We start from the raw sequence: 18898 nt of genomic DNA, 5'->3' as shown, positions 1-18898 counted from the left end.
CTCTGATGGGTCTGGGTAAGTGACAGTTCATGCGAGGAACATATTTGGAATGGAGACGATAGAATCCTGTGTTGGGAGTCCCCGCAACTACCCTCAGGTTGGATGGTTCGCTAGAATGACTCCCAGGACCCAGAAAAACGTTTATACTCAAGGCTATAGTTTATTTCAGTGAGAGAAGGCTGCGTAGAATCAACAAAGAGAAAGGTACGTGGAGCAGAGTCCGGGAGAGAAGGGACCCGAGCCTCCTGCGGGGTGGCATGGGGGTGCTGCTGCTCCCAGCACGTAGGAGAGCACACGGGAAGTTTTGCCAGTCAGGGAAGCTCACTCAAGCCTCGGCGTCCAGCATTTCAACGGGGGGGTGGGGGGGGGGGGGTCTGTCGCGTGGGCATGAAGGGCCAGTCTCTAGGTCTCAGGAAGTCAGACCGATGTAGTGTGACCAGGGCCCCAGGCCACCAAAACCAGGCATTCACCACCAATCACGTTGCTAGTCTAAACTATCTTTGTACCCCAGGTGTAGACAAAGTCTAAACTATCTTTGTACCCCAGGTGTCCATCAGGTGGGACATTCCAAGAACAGAGGTTATCACCTGGGAACCGGCAAAGGGCCAACCTGAAAACCTTTGGGATATGCAGAGTTTGGACAGCCCAGGCCTGCGGCCGAGTTAATCTTTTCACAAATCCCAGAGGTGGAGCTTAAAAGCCAGGATGTGAGCATTTAGCCCGGCCAGGGCTAAGTGAAATGACTAACTGCTCCGTGAATATACCCTACCCCCCAAACCAAATGGAAGCCGGCTTGTTGCAATTTACAAGCTAGGAAAGGGCTCAGTCTGGACATTTCCCGGGTCGGTCTACTCCCGTGTGGCTGCGCTGGCCAATTAACAGCAGAGTCAGACTGAGTGTTCAGGCCTGGGTCCTTCAGGGTGCGTGGTCCCCCCGTGTCGGCCGGGGGGACCGGAACGCACTGACAGGAGTGCTCAGGGGCACCCGAACGTTAGGTTGTCTGGGTGAGCAGATGTATCTCAGCCCGTTGATGTTTGGTTCCCCATGTTCCAGAGAACCGTTAAGCACATCGTGGAAAAGACCTATCTCCATGTGCTTTGTACTCCCGTTCCTGAGGAGTTCCTGGACCAGAATGTGGTGTATTTTCTCCGAAATACAAAAGGTATAGTTCTAGTGTGTGTGTGAGTGTGGGTGTGTATGCATGTGGGGGTGTCTCTGTGAGATTCTTTATTTTTACGCTTTCTTGAGAATACAACTCTTTTTTTTTTTTTTTTTTTTTTAGTACGGTCGATCCTCAGTATTCACGGATTCCATATCTGCAAATTCACCTACTCGCATTTTTTTTCGTAACCCCCAAATCAGTACCTGCAGTCGCTTTGAGGTCATTCGGGGCCAGGCACAGGATGGGGAAACTTCTGAGTCCCCCCGTGTGCCTGTTCCCAGCTGAGGGCGAACGCGGTGACATCGTTTTAACTCTTGTAAACAACTGTTCCTACTGTGATCTCTTTGGTGCCACGGTTTTCACATTCTTTTGTGCTTCTTGTTGGCGATTTCACTGTTTAAATTTTTTTTTTTTTCAACGTGTATATATTTTTGGGACAGAGAGAGACAGAGCATGAACAGGGGAGGGGCAGAGAGAGAGGGAGACACAGAATCGGAAACAGGCTCCAGGCTCCGAGCCATCAGCCCAGAGCCCGACGCGGGGCTCGAACTCACAGACCGCGAGATCGTGACCTGGCTGAAGTCGGACGCTTAACCGACTGCGCCACCCAGGCGCCCCGATTTCACTGTTTAAAATGGCCTCAAGCGTAGTACTGAAGCACCGTATTCCTGAGCGCAAGAAGGCTGTGACGGGGCCCCAGACGACACAGGTGTATTAGGTACACTTCGATCAGCTGTCAGTTATAGTGTCGGCTGAGGTCCATGCTAGTGAATCAACAGCGTATGTTGAATAAGGTGTCTGTTTCTTTTTTAAGTTTATTCATTTATTTTGAGGGGGGAGGGAAAGAGAGAGAGGGAGGGAGGGAGAGAACATGAGCAGAGGAGGGGCAGAGAGAGAGAATCCCAAGCAGGCTCTGCACCGTCAGCACGGAGCCTGATGCAGGGCTTGAACTCATGAACCACAGAATCATGATCTGGGCTGAAACCAAGAGTTGGACGCTTAACCGACTGAGCCACCCAGGTACCCCTAAATAAGGTATCTTTACACAGAAACGCACATAAAGCAAGGTTACGTGTTGATGGCTGATAAAGATGTGACCGGAGGAGTGCCTGGGTGTTTCGGTCGGTTGAGTGTCTGACTCTTGATTTTCGGCTCAGGTCATGATCCTGGGTCCTGGGATCAAGCCCTGTGCCTGCTTGGGATTGTTTCTCTCCCCCCTCTGTCTCTCTCCCCCAATTGCATGGGCTCTCTCTCTCTCTCTCTCTCAATCTTTCAAGAAAGAAAGGAGGAAAGAAGAAAGAAAAGGAAGGGGTGAGGAAGAGAGGGGGGGAGGAAAGAAATATGACCAGAGGGGCACCTGGGTGGCTCAGTCGGTTAAGCGTCCAACTTTGTTTCAGGTCATGATCTCACAGTTCATGAGTTCGAGCCCCGCATCAGGCTCTGTGCTGACAGTGCAGAGCCTGCTTAGGATCCTCTCTCTCTCCCTCTCTCTCTTCCCCTCCCCCACTTGCATTTTTCTCTCTCTCTCAAAATAAGTAAATCACCTTAAGAAAATGTGACCAGAGGCTGCAGAAACCTGACCTCGTATGTCCTGTAGGAGCAGTGGTTCAGTATTCGCTAATTCCTTGTTGGAGGTGACCTCACAGAACAGAACTCCCACGAATAATGAGAGTTGACTGTATAAATACGTTCTTAGTTCTATTGTAACAGTTAAAGGGAGATGCAAACTGTTGTGGCCCTGAGTTATTAGAAGAGCTTTGGGGCTTTGTCCACGTGGGCTGTGTGATTTAAAGCCGAGGGGCCGCTTGGAGGCCACGTTCATCCCGCAGGGTGACTTCCGGGCGGGATGTTCCCTCTGTGCATTCCTGCTGCCCTCGTCCATCCTGGGTGCCACCTGGGTGCTTCTGGTGACACCCCCGTCCCCCCAGTGGTTGTCACTCTCGTGTCTCTTCTGACCCCTGGCTCTTCCTCTTGCCTCATTCGATTCAGGCTGACTGCCCACCCTTCCTGCCTGCACGTTCCCCCATTTCTCCCGCCTTCGCCTCCACGGAGGCTGCACATGCGTAGCTACGTTTTCACGACTCCCTGTAAATCCTAGAACAAGCATCATGTTGCGTTCTTTTTCTCTCTTCTGAACTTTGATGGCGTTTTGGGTCAGGGCCTCCCTGCCGGGTGACTCTGCCCACGTAGGCGGGAACCAGAAGTAGGGAAGACAGCTTGTAGAGGCTCGCGCCCCCTCATCCCTGCTCAGTGCTCTCCTCCAGGACAGCACCTGCCACGGCGCACAGGCCGCCAGCCGGGCAGCAGCCGCGTCTCCTCGGATTTCATCACTGGGCCTTCTCGTCGTCTTTGTGTCTCGCCGGTTCTCTTCCGTCGAGATCAGCCTCTCTTTCTCTTCCGCTCTGGGTTCTTAGGTTCTTTCCCCTTAAAATAAATTTCCTTAAGTAAAAAAGAGTTTGCTGTAAAGAAGCGTATTGAGGAGAGAATGTCTACACAGCTGTGGGACCAAAGCCAGTGAGGTAACTGCCTTGGTTGGTGTATCTGCTGTGTTTCCCGGTTAGATTGAGGGATGGGCCCAAGTGACCTTCAAAATGTGTACCGTGCGGGTGGAGTAAAGACATGTAAAATAAAACGCGGTTGGAGAATAGGCTGTTACCAAATCTGTCTTTAAAAATACCCGTGACTCTGGGGCGCCTGGGTGGCTCAGTCGGTTAAGCGTCCGACTTCGGCTCAGGTCATGACCTCAAGGCTTGTGAGTTCAAGTCCCACATCGGGTTCTGTGCTGGCAGCTCAGAGCCTGGAGCCTGCTTTGGAGTCTGTGTCTCCTTCCTTTTGCCTTTTCCCCAGCGCACGCTCGCTTGCTCTCTCTCGCTCTCTCAAAAATAAGTAAACATTAAGAAAATTTAAAAAAAAATAAGAAAAAAATACCCATGAATCGGGCCCCTGGGTGTCTCAGTCAGCTGAGCGTCTGACTTCAGCTCAGGTCACGATCTCGTGGTTCATGAGTTCGAGCCCCACGTGGGGCTCTGTGCTGACAGCTCGGAGCCTGGAGCCTGCTTTGGATTCTGTGTCTCCCTCTCTCTCTGCCCCTCCCCAGCTTGCTTTCTCTCTGTCTCTCAAAAAATAAATGAACATTAAATAAATACCCATGACTCAAAAAGGACTCTGGTGATGAACTGGGGAGGCATCGCTGGGAGCGGGGACCCAGGGAGAGCAAGGAACCCAGCAAACATTTCCAGAAAATGCTACTGTTTCTATTCTTGTCTGACTTCAGACAACTCCAGCCAGATCCTCCAGTCTGTGCAGCTCTGTGAACCACAATGCGTAGGGTTTCTTTTGATGTCTCGGCGGCCGAGGGAGTCGTTTGCACAGACATTAGCATCATGTTGAGCCTGTGCCTGGAACATTCGTTGGTAGCTCCTCGGGAAGAAGGAGCAGGTTCCTTGGAAGGTCCAGATACACTTGGAAGGTTCACTGCCTGCCACTTCCCCGCGCGTCTCACCCTCTGAATCTGTTCCCACACAGAGATGATCTCTGAAGCTACCAACATGAAGGAAGCCGTGGAGATCATGCCCGAGACCCTGGAGCATGGAATTATCAACGCTCACGTGCTTCATCTTCTGAAGAATATCATATGTCAGGTAACTGTGGACAAAGGGAAGGGACCTCAGCATTCTGTAAGACTAAGGCCATTTGATTCATTTACTCCGCAAGTAATGAATGTCCAGCGGGTGCCTCCGTGGGCCCTGGTGGCAGAGCGGCGAGGAGCACGGACGAGGTCTCTGTGCTCCAGGAGCTTATTCTGGGGAAGGACACGAAACACAGATTCATAAACTGGAAAATATCAGACACTGACAAGTGGCATGAGTGAAATGAACCCTTGTGATAGAAATGGACTCTGTGTGTGTGTGCACACGTGAGTGTGTTCGTGTGTGCAGGGAGTGGTGGTAAGGGATGGCCTCACTGAGGAGGCGATGTCTGATAGGCAAACAATAAAAAAAGAATCTCCCGAGCAGGCTATTCTAATGACAAGTTGTTAGGGAAGTGTCATTAGGGAAGTGTGATAGGGTGGGGTTGAGGTGGTCAGGAAAGGCCCCTTTGAGGGCGTGGCATTGAATTGAGGGCTGAATCAGGTGAAGGGGTCAGACCTGTGAAGATCTGGGGGGAAGAGCGTCCTGGGCAGGGAAGATAGCTTGTGCAAAGGTCCTGAGGCAGGAGCAGACATAGCCTGGTCCAGGAACAGAGGGAGGGCCTGTGCGGCTAGAGAGTAGTGAGGAAAGTTGGAAAGGAGGGTAGGTTTTCAGCAGGGGAATAACATGATCTGGTTGGCATCGTTCCTCTGGCTGTTGTGTGGAAATCGTACTGTGGGAGCGAGGGTGAGGGCCGAAGGCAAGAGTGGACCAGTTGGAGTCCGTGGAAGTGTCTGTGGAGAGGGATGGTTGTCTAGACTGGAGTTCAATCAGGGGAGGGAGTGGGAGGCAGGCCGTGTCAAGAATCTGTTTTGCTGGGGAGAGGGCCAACGGGGCTTGCTGGTGACTTGGGTATGGAGGTTTTGGAAAATGGAGAGTCACGAGGGACTCCCTAGGGTTCGGTTGGGGGTGAGCAGCCGGGCGGGTCACTAGGGAGATGGGTGAGGATAGAAACCGATCTGGAGGGAAAGCCAAGAACTCTCCGGACATTTGAGCTGAGGTGTGAGGGGCTCAGGGAGAACTCAGGGCATTCCTCCGGAAAATATCTATTGAGCACCTACCATATTCCACTGAGCGAACAACTCGGCCGAGATCTGCCTCACGGAGTGCTCGTTCTAGTCAGGAAGGTTTACATTAAACAGGATCTGTGAGAGAATCTGTTCGGTTGAGTCTTGAACAGCATGATTTGAACCACACGGGTCCACTTCTACATGGATTTTTTCCAATAAATACGGTATAGTGTTGTAAATGTATTTTCCTTCTCAATAACAGTTTTTCCTCGAGCTTGCTTTAAAATTTTTTAACATTTATTTATTTTGGACAGAGAGAGAGAGAGAGAGACAGAGACAGAGACGGGGCACGAGCGGGGGAGGGGCAGAGAGAGAGGGAGACACAGAATCCGAAGCAGGTTCCAGACTCCGAGCGGTCAGCACAGAGCCCGACGCGGGGCTCGAACTCACGGACCGCGAGATCGTGACCTGGCTGAAGTCGGACGCTTAACCGACTGAGCCACCCAGGCGCCCCAATACGTGGATTTTCAACTGCACGGAGGGGGCGCTGGCATCCTCACCCTTGCGTTGTTCAAAGGTGAAAGGTAGCGTGCTCAATAGTGATGGGAGTTAAGAAAGACGAGGTTGGGAAGGGGGTAAGAAATACTGGCAGGTGGTAAAGGTAAGGGTTTTGAAGTTTTAGGCCGGGTGGCCAGGAACACCTCAATAGCATTTTTTACCGAGACCATTGCACTTGGCTCCTGATAGACCCCGGCCGCTGCCCTCACCCCTACGTTACTTTATCCACGTGCCAGCCAGAGTGTGGCGATGGTGCGAGGCCAAGGGGCTGGATAGAAGCAACCAAGGGAGAGGCCGCCGGAGGAGGGGATGGGGGGAGGGGGAGCGCTAGGGGCAGGGTGACACGGCACCCGTTTACCATTTTGAAAATTGGGCAAATAAAGGGTCCAGGTGTTTATTCTGCCTCCTCTACGTGAAATGCACTGGGTAATTAAGTAGTAGATGAGAGAAGCGTCTCTTTATAAAAGCATTTCAGCTATAAAATAAAGAAGTGTTAGGATGAGACTATTTCGGTTGTGTGGCTCCCAGAGGCTCGCGGATCTTGTCATCGAACAAGCGGACGCTACCATCCGAGAGGAGAGAAAACCAGACATTGTCTCCTGAGCATTGCCGTTAGTCTTGGTAGAGGGATTCTGATGGAGGGTCTGGACCCAGTGGGAGATACGGAGCGCACGGGGACACAGTGAGTGTCACTGGGAGTGTGCAATCAGCAGAACCCAGACTGGGAATCCGCTGGTCAAACATGCTGGGTTCTTCAGTAAATCGGAAGTGCACGTACATCGTCCTCAACGATGGACCAAAGTTTAAGAAGAAAAGGCAAAGCTACAAGCCCAAACCAAAACTCAACCAACCAACCATCCAACTGACCCACAGGCATTTGAATGGAGGAGGGAGGGCACAAGTGAGCGAGGGGCAGAGAGGCAGAGAGGGAGAGAGAGAATCCCACGAGGGGTAGAGAGAGAGAGAGAGAGAAAAGTGGAGCTCATGTTCACCCGAAGCGGGACTCGAACTCGCCAACAGTGAGATCATGACCTGAGCTGAAGTCCGATCCTCAACCAGCTGAGCCACCCAGGCGCCCCCTCCCCCTCCCCCTCCCCCTCCCTATTTTAACCTCCACATGAACTAGCTTGGCCCTGAGCTGACTGACTCTTCAGCTGTTTGTGTGGCCGGTGACCTAAAGAAATACAGTATGCTGATCTGGTCACCTCGCGCTTGGGTCACGTTCTCCTCCTGGGGTCGTGTTAGGTCAAACAACACTTCTCTGTCTTTAGGTCTGTGCTCTGGGCTCGAGTTCTCTCCACTTTGTTGCCATTATCTGTGCCGCCTCTGACAGAACATTCGAAGCCGGGGGCCGCGGAAGTGCATGAGTTATTGGACATGACATTGATTCGTCTCATAAACTTGACGTTTCAGGTTTTCATGCCAGCTCTGTCCTTCAATCAGCACAAGGATGCGGCCACGGGATTTGCGTCCGAGAAAATCTCGGGCTCTTCCGAGTATGAAGCGGGGCTCCCTAGTGTGCCCGGGGAAACGTATCACAGCATGCAGTTAATACGGGATGAATTTTTAATGAACATCCAGAAATTTGCAAATAATATTCAAAGGACAATGCAGCAACTGGAAGGTAAGCTTCATGTTTTCTTCTGTTTCGTTACGCGCGGGAATGTCCTTTAGGAAGGCGACGTAAGAGTCCAGGAGTCTTGTTTTCGTTTGTAATCATTCTTTTTTCTCTGCCCACCATCTGAGCGACCCCGAGCTGGAAGGAAGATGCACAGAGAAACAACGAATCCTTGTCCTCAAGGGTCTTATCGTCTGGTGCACAAGGAACTGTGTGGCAGATGAGAGCTTGGGAAAGCTATTAGGACTTTTAGGGTTTGGAGGAGGGAGACCCTGTGGCGGAAGCAGGAGGAAATCACAGGAGGCTTCCTGAAGGAGGCGGCATTCGACCTCCTCTGAATGGACAGCAGAGCGTTAGTGGGTGGCGTTGGGGAGCAAGGGCATTTCGGGCAGGGAGAGAGGGCTGAATGAGAGAAGGGAGTTTGAAAGAATGGGGTTTCCGTGAACGAGGAAGGGTGGATGGCCGGTCCTGGCTTAGTTAGTGTCCAAGCCCAGGGCCCCACACGTGGTGGGGCTGCAGCAGCTACTGCGGGCCTGTACCTCACGACGTGGGGGAGGATGGCATGGTGAGAGTCCCAGAGCCTGGGAGCACGTGTGTCATGGAGGACAGCAAGGTCGAGAGGCTGGCGTAGTGGGGAAGGTGAGTCCCATTTGGGGTTACGCTTTGGAGAGCCCTATCCTGTGAAAGCCGACAGGCGATTTCTCGGCAAGGGCTATTACGGCCTGCGAGATGGCATTGCTTTCGAGGAAGAGAAATCTCACCCCCGCCCCGAAAGTAAAATTTAACACACCCCACTTAGTAGCAATTTTCTCTAGGACTAGAAACACCCGCAGAGATCCAATTTTTTTTTAACGCTTATTTATTTTTGAGAGAGGGAGCGAGCGAGCACAAGCGGTGGAGGGACAGAGAGAAAGGGGAGCGGAGGATCCAAAGCAGGCTCTGTACTGACAGCAGAGAGCGCAGTGTGGGGCTCAGGCTCACAAACCGCGAGGTCGTGATCTGAGCCCAAGTCAGACGCTTAACCGACTGAGCCACCCAGGCGCCCCGAGAGCCAAACTTTTTCAATGTTTTTTTTTGTTTTTTTTTTTATTTTGGGACAGAGAGAGACAGAGCATGAACGGGGGAGGGGCAGAGAGAGAGGGAGACACAGAATCGGAAACAGGCTCCAGGCTCTGAGCCATCAGCCCAGAGCCCGACGCGGGGCTCGAACTCACGGACCGCGAGATCGTGACCTGGCTGAAGTCGGACGCTTAACCGACTGCGCCACCCAGGCGCCCCGAGAGCCAAACTTTTTCAACGTTTTTTTTTTTTTTTTTTTTTTTTTTTTTTTTTATTTTGGGACAGAGAGAGACAGAGCATGAACGGGGGAGGGGCAGAGAGAGAGGGAGACACAGAATCGGAAACAGGCTCCAGGCTCCGAGCCATCAGCCCAGAGCCTGACGCGGGGCTCGAACTCACGGACCGCGAGATCGTGACCTGGCTGAAGTCGGACGCTTAACCGACTGCGCCACCCAGGCGCCCCGAGAGCCAAACTTTTGATAACATGCTATGGACATGTGTTTTTCATTCATTCATTCATTCATTCATTCACTCATTCATTCACTCACTCACTCACTGTGAGCAAGTGAGCAGAGGAGGGGCAGAGAGAGGGGAGAGAGAGAATCCCAAGTAGGCTCCACACTGTCGGCATGGAGCCCACGTGGGGCTCAGTCCCACGAACCATGAGATCGTGACCTGAGCCGAAATCAAGAGTTGGATGTTCAACCGCTTGAGCTACTCAGGAGCCCCCAGACTTTTGGTTTAAATTTCTTTTTTAGGGGCGCCTGGGTGGCGCAGTCGGTTAAGCGTCCGACTTCAGCCAGGTCACGATCTCGCGGTCCGTGAGTTCGAGCCCCACGTCAGGCTCTGGGCTGATGGCTCGGAGCCTGGAGCCTGTTTCCGATTCTGTGTCTCCCTCTCTCTCTGCCCCTCCCCCGTTCATGTTCTGTCTCTCTCTGTCCCAAAAATAAATAAACGTTGAAAAAAAAATAAAATAAATTTCTTTTTTAATGTTTATTTATTTTTGAGAGAGATAGAGACCGAGTGCAAGCGAAGGAGGGGCAGAGAGAGAGAGAGAGAGACACAGAATCCGAAGCGGGGTCCAGGCTCCGAGCCGTCGGCACAGAGCCTGATGCGGGGCTCGAACTCACGAACCACGAGATCGTGACCTGAGCCGAAGTCGGACGCTCAACCGACTGAGCCACCCAGGTGCCCCAGACTTTTGGTTTAGAATGTTCTTTTTTTTTTTTTTTAATCCCCCAAGAAGTGATATTCTCTTGGTGTCTGTGTTTGTTTTACTGTCTCATGTTCCATTATTTTGCGTGTCTACCTGACCCATCTCTCCCCGAAATAGTGTAAAACAGCAGAGATGTGGAAAGATGTTTCTTCTAATCTCGGATATGATTTTTGTGTCTAATGTCAAAACGTAGCTGAGTGGACACATTTTTGTGTTTTAGATAAAATACAAGAAGGAAATGCAATGAAACGTCATCTGTGACTATCAGTTACTCTAGGTTGCGAGAGTACGATGGTTTTCTTTTTTTCCCGTTTTCCTACAATGGGCATGTATGATGTAGAAAACCAGAAAAGCAGATAAATTACTACTCTGTAACGTGGGTCAGCAAGTTATGGTGCGTGTGCCAAATCCCACCTGCTGGTTGTTTTGTGTGGCCTGTGGGCTAAGAATAGTACTTACCATTTCCAATATTTAGATTTTAAATGATTAAATAAGGACCTACAGTCTGCCCTTAGCTGCAAAGCCTCTTGGTCTGCAAAGCTGGAAATATTTACTGTCTGATACGTTTTTAAGAAAAAAATTTGTGGGAGCGCCTGGCCAGCTCATTCGGTGGAGCATGTGACTCTCGATCTCAGGGTTGTGAGTTCGAGTCTCGCATTGGGTGTAGAGATTACTTAGAAAAAAAATCTTAAAAACTTTGCCAATTCCTGTTTTATAGTATCATCTTGAGGAAGAAATTTGTTTTTACTTATAGAACATTAAGCCATACGAATGGTTTTTTGTAAGTTATTGGCTGTCAATTGAAAAAGCTCTTTTACCCTTTTCTCTTTTTAAGATGCATGAGATCACAGGGGTCAGGTAATCTGTCGTGGAATGAATTTTTTTTAATATAAAAATTTTTAAATGTTTATTTTTGAGAGAGAGAGAGCGAGAGAGTGAGCGTGAGCATGAGTAGGGGTGGAGCAGCAGAGAGAGAGGGAGACAGAATCCGAAGCAGGCTCCGGACCTCACGGCTGTCCACACAGAGCCCGACGCGGGGCTCGAACCCACGAACAACTGTGAGTTTGTGATCTGAACCGAAGTCAGTTGCCCAACCTACTGAGCTGAGCCACCCAGGCGCCCCATGAATTTTTAATACAAGTATATATTTCCCTTTCCTCCTCCAGCCTTCAGAATTGCCATTCTTTTCTTAAAGGATCTTATAAAAATATCTTGTACCGTCCTCTCTGGTTTTGTTTTTGCAAAAGCCCCTCCTCTTATTAGATGTTCTCCCTCTCACTGTCCTGTGTCCCCTGTTGCAACGCAGGCTGGTTGCTCTGTCAGCGTGGTGCATGGCTGTGTCCTAGATGCGATGTTTCCTGGATCCCAGGTCTTCTCTCTTAGTTGGGTTACTCCCTCATCATGTAGGAATACATCCCTAAGTAACTTCCTTAGAAAAGGTGTGTGGGAAATAATTTTATGAGAACTTGGGTGTCTGAAAATGACTTTATTCTGTCTTCACAGTTAATAGTTTGGGCACAGAAGTTGGAGTTTAAAAAGTTTTAACACATAAAATTTCTTTTTGTTTGGTTTTGAAAGAGAGAAGCGGGGCGGGGGGTCGGGGACAGAGGATCTGAAGTGAGCTCTGTGCTGACAGCAGAGAGCCTGATGTGGGGCTCGAACCCACGAACTATGAGATCATGACCTGAGCTGGGGTTGGACGCTTAACCAAATGAGTCACCCAGGCTCCCCGGCACAGAATTTCAAATACAGTTTTCGTCATTGTCCTGTAGTATCCAGCGTTCCTTATGAGAAATTGGATTTTTCTTTTTCTTTCTTTTCTTTTGTCTTCTTTTCTTTCTTTTCTTTCTTCTTTCTCTTTCTTTCTTTCTCTTTCTTTCTTCCTCTTTCTTTCTTTCTTTCTTTCTTTCTTTCTTTCTTTCTTTTCTTTCTTTCTTTCCTTTTCTTTTCTTTTCTTTTCTTTTCTTTTCTTTTCTTTTCTTTTTTTCTTTTCTTGTTTTTTTCCTCTCCCCTTTATGTGAACTTTTAGGAGTGTGTCTTTATCTTCATGCCTTAAAATGCTGGGATGATGGACCTTTTTGTGTGGTCCTTTCTCCATTCGTTTTGCTGAGCACTGTGTGAATATTTTCCACCTGAAGACCTAGCTTTGTAGTCTGAAAACTCCTTTTGCTAATTTCTTCCACTATTTGTCTCTGTTCTTTCTTGCTAACATTGGGGGACGCCGCTGATTCTGTTGCTCATCTTTTCTCTTGTCTTTCCCACCTCTTTGTCTTTATATTCAGCTTTTCTGAAGAGTTCCTCAACTTTTATCTTCCCCAACCTTTGACTCAACTTTTTCACATCAGCTATCACATTTTTTTTGTAAGCCCAGTGAGGGGCTTCATCTTATGACCGTAAGATCAAGACCTGAGCTGAGATCAAGAGTCAGATGCTTAGGGGCACCAGGGTGGCTCAGTTGGTTGAGCGTCCGATTTCTGCTCAGGTCATGATCTCACGGTTCGTGAGTTCGAGCCCCGCGTCGGGCTCACTGCTGTCAGCACAAAGCCCGCTTCAGATCCTCTGTCCCCCTCTCTCTACCCCTCCCCGGCTTGCGCTCTCCCTCCTACCCCACCACCCAAAAAAGAGTCAGGTGCTTAACTGACTCAGCCACCCAGGTGGCTCTCAGCTATCATATTTTTAATTTTTAAGACCTCTTATTCTGTGATTATCCCTTTTCCAAAGCCTTCTGTTCTTGTTTCGTGGGTGCCATATTGCCTCACATCTCTGAGACTTATAATTGGGATTAAAAACAAATTCTTTACGTTGTCTTAATCTCCTCTGAGGTCATTGTTTCTGATTTATCTGGGCCTATTCCCTGCTGGAGGTTTTCTCAAATATCTGGTTGTTAGTTTAATTTTTTTTATTTATATTTTTTTAAGATTTTATTTTTTCTTAAATTTTTTTAATGTTTATATATTTTCGAGCGTGAGAGAGAGTGAGAGTGAGAGACAGAGCACATATGGGGGAGGGGCAGAGAGAGAGGGAGACACAATGTGAAGCAAGCTCCAGGCTCTGAGCTGTCAGCACGGAGCCCGACGCAGGACTCGAACCCACGAACCGCGAGATCATGACCTGAGCTGATGTCAGATGCCATCCAGGCGCCCCTGAAGATTTTATTTTTTTAAGTAATCTCTACACCCAAGGCAGGGCTCAAGCTCCCGACCCCGAGATCAAGAGTCACACGCTCTTCTAACGGAGCCAGCCGGGCACCCCTTGTTTAATTGTTAAACTGAAGTTACTAGGTTGTAAATTCAGCAACATCTTAAATAACTAGATCATTCTGACCAAGCTTAACACTGTTAAAATTATCTATAATGCTTAGTTACATTCTGATGGAAGAGAATGAAAGTCTAGATGGATTAGGATGGGGTGGGGGGTGGAGGGGACGAATCGGATCTCGCTGTACTGATGTCTGGAGAGAAGAGCCACCCGACTCACTTGGACGTTACTGTCTGTAATCATTTCCCCCGAACTGGTGGCTAACTGACCGTTGTTATCCTACCAGGGGAGATTAAGTTGGAAATGCCAAGCATCAGTGTGGACAGAGAGGTGTCTGACCTGGCAGCTGACCCGGAAGCCGTTGAAACCTTAGAGCAGTGTGTGATAAACTGGCTGAATCTGATATCCGCAGCTGTGGAGGGCCAGCTGAAGAAGACCCCTCAGGTAACTCAGGCCGCACTTTTGAAGTTTCCCTGACCGTTCACGTGGCCACCGGAGGAAGAGCCAGGAGTCTGGGGATCTGTCTGACCCAGCCTCTCTTCTTACTCTTTTGTCGCCTCCTTGAAAGTTCAAAGCAAAAAAATAAATGAAAAAAACAAACAAAAAAAAGGGGCGCCCGGGTGGCTCAGTCGGTTGAGCGTCCGACTTCGGCTCAGGTCACGATCTCACGGTTTGTGAGTTCGAGCCCCGCGTCGGGCTCTCTGCTGACAGCTCAGAGCCTGGAGCCCGCTTCGGATTCTGGGTCTCCCTCTCTCCCTGCCCCTCCCTCACTCGTGCTCTGTCTCTGTCTCAGAAATAAAGAAACATTAAACAAAATTGAATAAAAAGTTCAAAATCCCCACACCATCGTTCCTGGGCTTTCTGCTGTTAGCGTGCAGCCACATTACCCCGTGGGCTGACAGAGGTCATACTGTGTGTCAGGATGCTCGTCTGGAGGCTTCCTCCTCAGGCTGGTTTCCTTCGTGGCGTGGCACATTGCCCCATCAGTTCTCCAGAGAAAGAGAGCGGCTTGGATTTCTTAGCCAGAGTCCTGACATTCGCTCTGACTGGACCATCTGAGGTCAAGTGCAGGGCTCGGTTCCCATTTGGAGCAGTTGGGAAGAGAGGGAGGGGTTCTGTAGAAACCACCACAAGTGTGCCTTCCGCACGAGCGATGACGGTTTATGTGTTCGCGTCACCTTGCAGGGTAACGGTCCTCTGGCCGAAATTGAATTCTGGCGGGAAAGAAATGCAACCCTAAGTGCGCTCCATGAGCAAACAAAGCTTCCAATAGTCAGGAAGGTCTTGGATGTGATCAAGGAATCAGATTCTATGCTTGTGGCCAACCTGCAGCCAGTCTTAACTGAATTATTCAAGCTCCACATGGAGGCCTCAGACAACGTGCGGTTTCTGTCCACTGTGGAACGTCATTTCAAGGTAGGCCGGGCGTGCTGCGCTTTGGAAAGTCGGGTCTGTAAATTAGCTCTCACGCGGATTTAGTTTCCTTGTTTGTTTATTTTAAAAATTTTTTAAAACTTACGTGTATTTATTTTTGAGAAATAGAGTGAGACAAAGCGTGAGCGGGGGAGGGGCAGAGAGAGAAGGAGGGGCAGAGTCTGAAGCAGGCTCCGGGCTCTGAGCAGGCGTCAGCACAGAGCCTGATGCGGGGCTCAAACCCACGAACCGTGAGATCGTGACCTGAGCCGAAGTTGGACGCTCAACCGACTGAGCCACCCAGGCACCACTAGTTTCCTTGTTTAATTCAGCACTTAAAAAATTGTGGTCACAAACATATAACATTCATTATTTTAAGCACTTGCAAGTATATAGTTCAGTGGCATTAAGTACATACCCGAGGGGCGCCTGCGTGGCTCAGTCAGTTAAGCATTTGACTTCGGCTCAAATCATGATCTCGCGGTTTGTGAGTTCGAGCTCCGTGTCGGGCTCTGTGCTGACAGCTCAGAGCCTAGAGCCTGCTTCAGATTCTGTGTCTCCCTGTCTCTGCCCTTCCCTGCTCACATGCTCTGTCTCTCAAAAATAAATAAACATTAAAAAAAAAAACGTACACGGTGCTGGGTGCCCATCCTCATTATCCATAAGCAAGCCATTTTCATCATCCCCGACATAAACTTGGACCCCTTGAGCTCCGATTCCCTCCTCCCTGCCCCTCTGGTAACCTCTATCCCACTTTCTGTCTCTCTGAATTTGCCCCTTCTTGGTATACACGTGGCATCGTACATCTTTTGTTCTGTCTCACCACGACTTTGGTTTACATTCCCTAGTGACTGATGAGGTTGAACACCTTTCACCCTGCTTCTTAGGCCGTTCGCGTATCTTTGGTGAAACATCTGTTGTAATCTTTTCCCCATTTTTAATTTGCCTCGTCATTGATTTATGAGTTAAACATTTTTGAATACAAGTTCCTTATCAGATACACGCTTAGCGATATTCCAATCTGTGTGCATTTTCACTTTCTCAATGACAGTTGTGTTCTTTGTCTTCCCATTTTGTGGGTCAGGAGTTTGGGGAAAGCTTAGCTGGGCGGTTCCTCTTGGCTCATGTACAACAGCTGGGGGGGCTGGGCTGCGGGACCCCTTCCACGTGGCTTCTTCGCCCACACATCTGGCGTCTGGTGCTCCTGGGCCTTTTTTCTACGTGTGGTATCTAAGTCCCTAGTATTTCTCTACGTGGTTTGGATGTCTCAAAGCCTGGTGGCTTCAGGGTAATAGGGTGGCCACGCTTGCTTTTTAAAAAAATTTTTAAAGACTTTATTTATTTTTGAGAGAGCGAGAGAGAGATCGAGGGGGAGAGGGAGAGAATCAGCAGGGGAGGGGCAGAGAGAGGGGGGACAGAGGCTCCGTGCTGGCAGCAGAGAGCCTGATGCAGGGCTCGAACTCAGGAACCGTGAGATCATGAACTGAGCCGAAGTCAGACGCTTAACCGACTGAGCCACCCAGGCGCCCCGAATGCTTCTTTATTTTGAGAGAGAGGGAGGGAGGGAGGGAGAGAGAGAATCCCAAGCAGGCTCCACGCTCAGTGTGAAGCCTGACTCGGAGCTCAGTCTCACAACTGCGAGATCGTGACTTGAACTGAAGTAAGTGTTCTGGTGCTTAAATGACTGAGCCACCCAGTCCCCGGGATGGTCATACTGTTTACATGGTGGCTGGCTTCCAAGAGACCAGAAGCAGCATTATGGCCGCCATATTCCACTGACTAAAGAAGTAACAGCCTGTGCAGACTCGAGGGGGTGGAGATGACTCGGTCTCTTAATGGCGAGGGGGACACAGTCAAGATGTTGTGGCTGTGTTTGGAAAATACAATCTGCCACACGGAATATGTACTGGGTGTGTGTGTGTACTCAATAGCTATACATATATATTCTTTTTCTCTATATTTATTTTTCTCGCTCTCTACGTATCTATTTATGTATATACACACTCCTACTTTATACACTGCTTCAAATGGCTTTATTTACTTTAATTGTAAATCTTATCTGTCTTTCCGTGTCAGTGTGCACAGACCTATTTCAGACTCCTTTCGGTGGTGAAACGCTTCCTCCCGCACTAAGTACACTTTTTGAATTAGGAAGAGTGAAACTTCCCGCGCACGCGCCGCTCTATCAAACTACTCGGACCCCAAGGCTAAGGTTGCTTGCTCTCTCCGATTAGAACATCACGCACGGATCTAGCTTTCACGTCGTCCTGGAGACCATCCCTTCCATGATGAGTGCCCTGAGGATGGTGTGGATCATCTCCCGACACTACAATAAAGATGAAAGGATGATCCCGCTCATGGAGCGGATCGCCTGGGAAATCGCCGAAAGAGTCTGCAGAGTGGTCAACCTGCGGACTTTGTTCAAGTGAGAAGTAGCGATGCTATGTTTTTCCGAAGATCTTAAACAGCTTTTTTTTTTTTAAGTTTATTTATTTTGAGAGAGAAAGAGAATGTGACTGGGGGAAGGGGGAGGCGGGGGGAGGAGAGAGAGAGAGAGAGAGAGAGAGAGAGAGAGAGAGAGAGAGAGAGAAAAAATGAGAATCCTAAACCGGCTCTATGCCTTAAGCACAGAGCCCGACTCGGGGCTTGACCTCACGAACCTTGAGATCATGACCTGAGCTGAAATCAAGAGTCGGATGCTTAACCTACTGAGCCACCCGGGCGCCCCTTAAACAGCTTTATTGAAACATGATGCACACACCGTACGATTCACCAGAATGTACAAGCCAACGGCTCTTCGTGTATTTGGAGTTGTGTATCTGTGGCCACAATCGATTGTGGAATATTTTCTCTAATCCAAAAAGAAACCCCAAACCCTTTAGCTGTCACATCCGGCCTCCCCAGCCCACCTCGCCTTGGGCAACCACAGATCTACTTTCTGTCTCTCTTGATTTGCCTTTTCTGAACATTCGTACAAACGGAGTCATACACATGGTGGCTTTTACGACAGACTCCTTCTGCTCAGCACCATGGTTTTTTTCTTTTTCTTTTTTAAATATGAAATTTATTGTCAAATTGGTTTCCATACAACACCCAGTGCTCATCCCAACAGGTGCCCTCCTCAATGCCCATCACCCACTTTCCCCTCCCTCCCACCCCCCATCAACCCTCAGTTTACTTTCAGTTTTTAAGAGTCTCTTCTGGTTTGGCTCTCACCTTCTCTAACTTTTTTTTTCCCTTCTCCCCCCTGGTCTTCTGTTAAGTTTCTCAGGATCCACATAAGAGGGAAAACATACGGTATCTGTCTTTCTCTGTATGGCTTATTTCACTTAGCATCACACTCGCCAGTTCCATCCACGTTGCTACAAAGGGCCATATTTCATTCTTTCTCATTGCCACGTAGTACTCCATTGTGTATATAAACCACAATTTCTTTATCCATTCGTCAGTTGATGGACATTTAGGCTCTTTCCATCATTTGGCCATTGTTGAAAGTGCTGCTATAAGCGTTGGGGTACAAGTGCCCCTCTGCGTCAGCATTCCTGTGTCCCTTGGGTATCAGCACCATGGTTTCAAGGTTCACCCGTGTGGGAGCCGGTGTCAGGGCCTCATTCCCCTTTAGGGCCAACTAATAGCCCGTCGTGTGGACACGTAGGTTATTTTATTTTAATCAGGATTGTCTTCCTTAGTTATCCCGGGAGACACCAAGTCCCAGGGCCCCTAAGGCCGGAGGGCCTCTGGGATCAATGTAGAAGGAGGTGCAGATGTTCACTTTCCTAAAAAACAAAAAAACAAAAAAAACTCTGCAGGTGAAAGAGGCACAACAGTCTTGGCTTTGTCATTTCCCTGTGGTGCTGCAGCCTTCACTGTTGACTTGTGGCCCGGCCCGAGGCTACCGGTCCCCTTCCGGCTGGA

At 49.4% G+C, this 18898-nt stretch overlaps 1 protein-coding gene across 1 annotated transcript in view; it reads left to right on the top strand.

Moving 5' to 3' along the window:
- DNAH10 (dynein axonemal heavy chain 10) overlaps positions 1-18898 on the top strand; it is a 144675-nt gene that overhangs the window by 4458 nt on the left and 121319 nt on the right. Inside the window, exons 4-9 of the mRNA XM_047088495.1 lie at positions 1054-1162; positions 4688-4803; positions 7833-8043; positions 13857-14014; positions 14756-14986; positions 17218-17408. Coding sequence (XP_046944451.1) covers positions 1054-1162; positions 4688-4803; positions 7833-8043; positions 13857-14014; positions 14756-14986; positions 17218-17408 — 1016 coding nt within the window. The remainder of the gene's footprint in view (positions 1-1053; positions 1163-4687; positions 4804-7832; positions 8044-13856; positions 14015-14755; positions 14987-17217; positions 17409-18898) is intronic.

The sequence above is a fragment of the Lynx rufus genome, unplaced genomic scaffold (assembly GCF_022079265.1).
Source record: "Lynx rufus isolate CCGP_SWC_20201006 ecotype Redwood Valley unplaced genomic scaffold, mLynRuf1.p SCAF_24, whole genome shotgun sequence".
Classification (NCBI taxonomy): Eukaryota; Metazoa; Chordata; class Mammalia; order Carnivora; family Felidae; genus Lynx; species Lynx rufus.
This window is presented reverse-complemented; position numbering and strand designations above follow the sequence as displayed.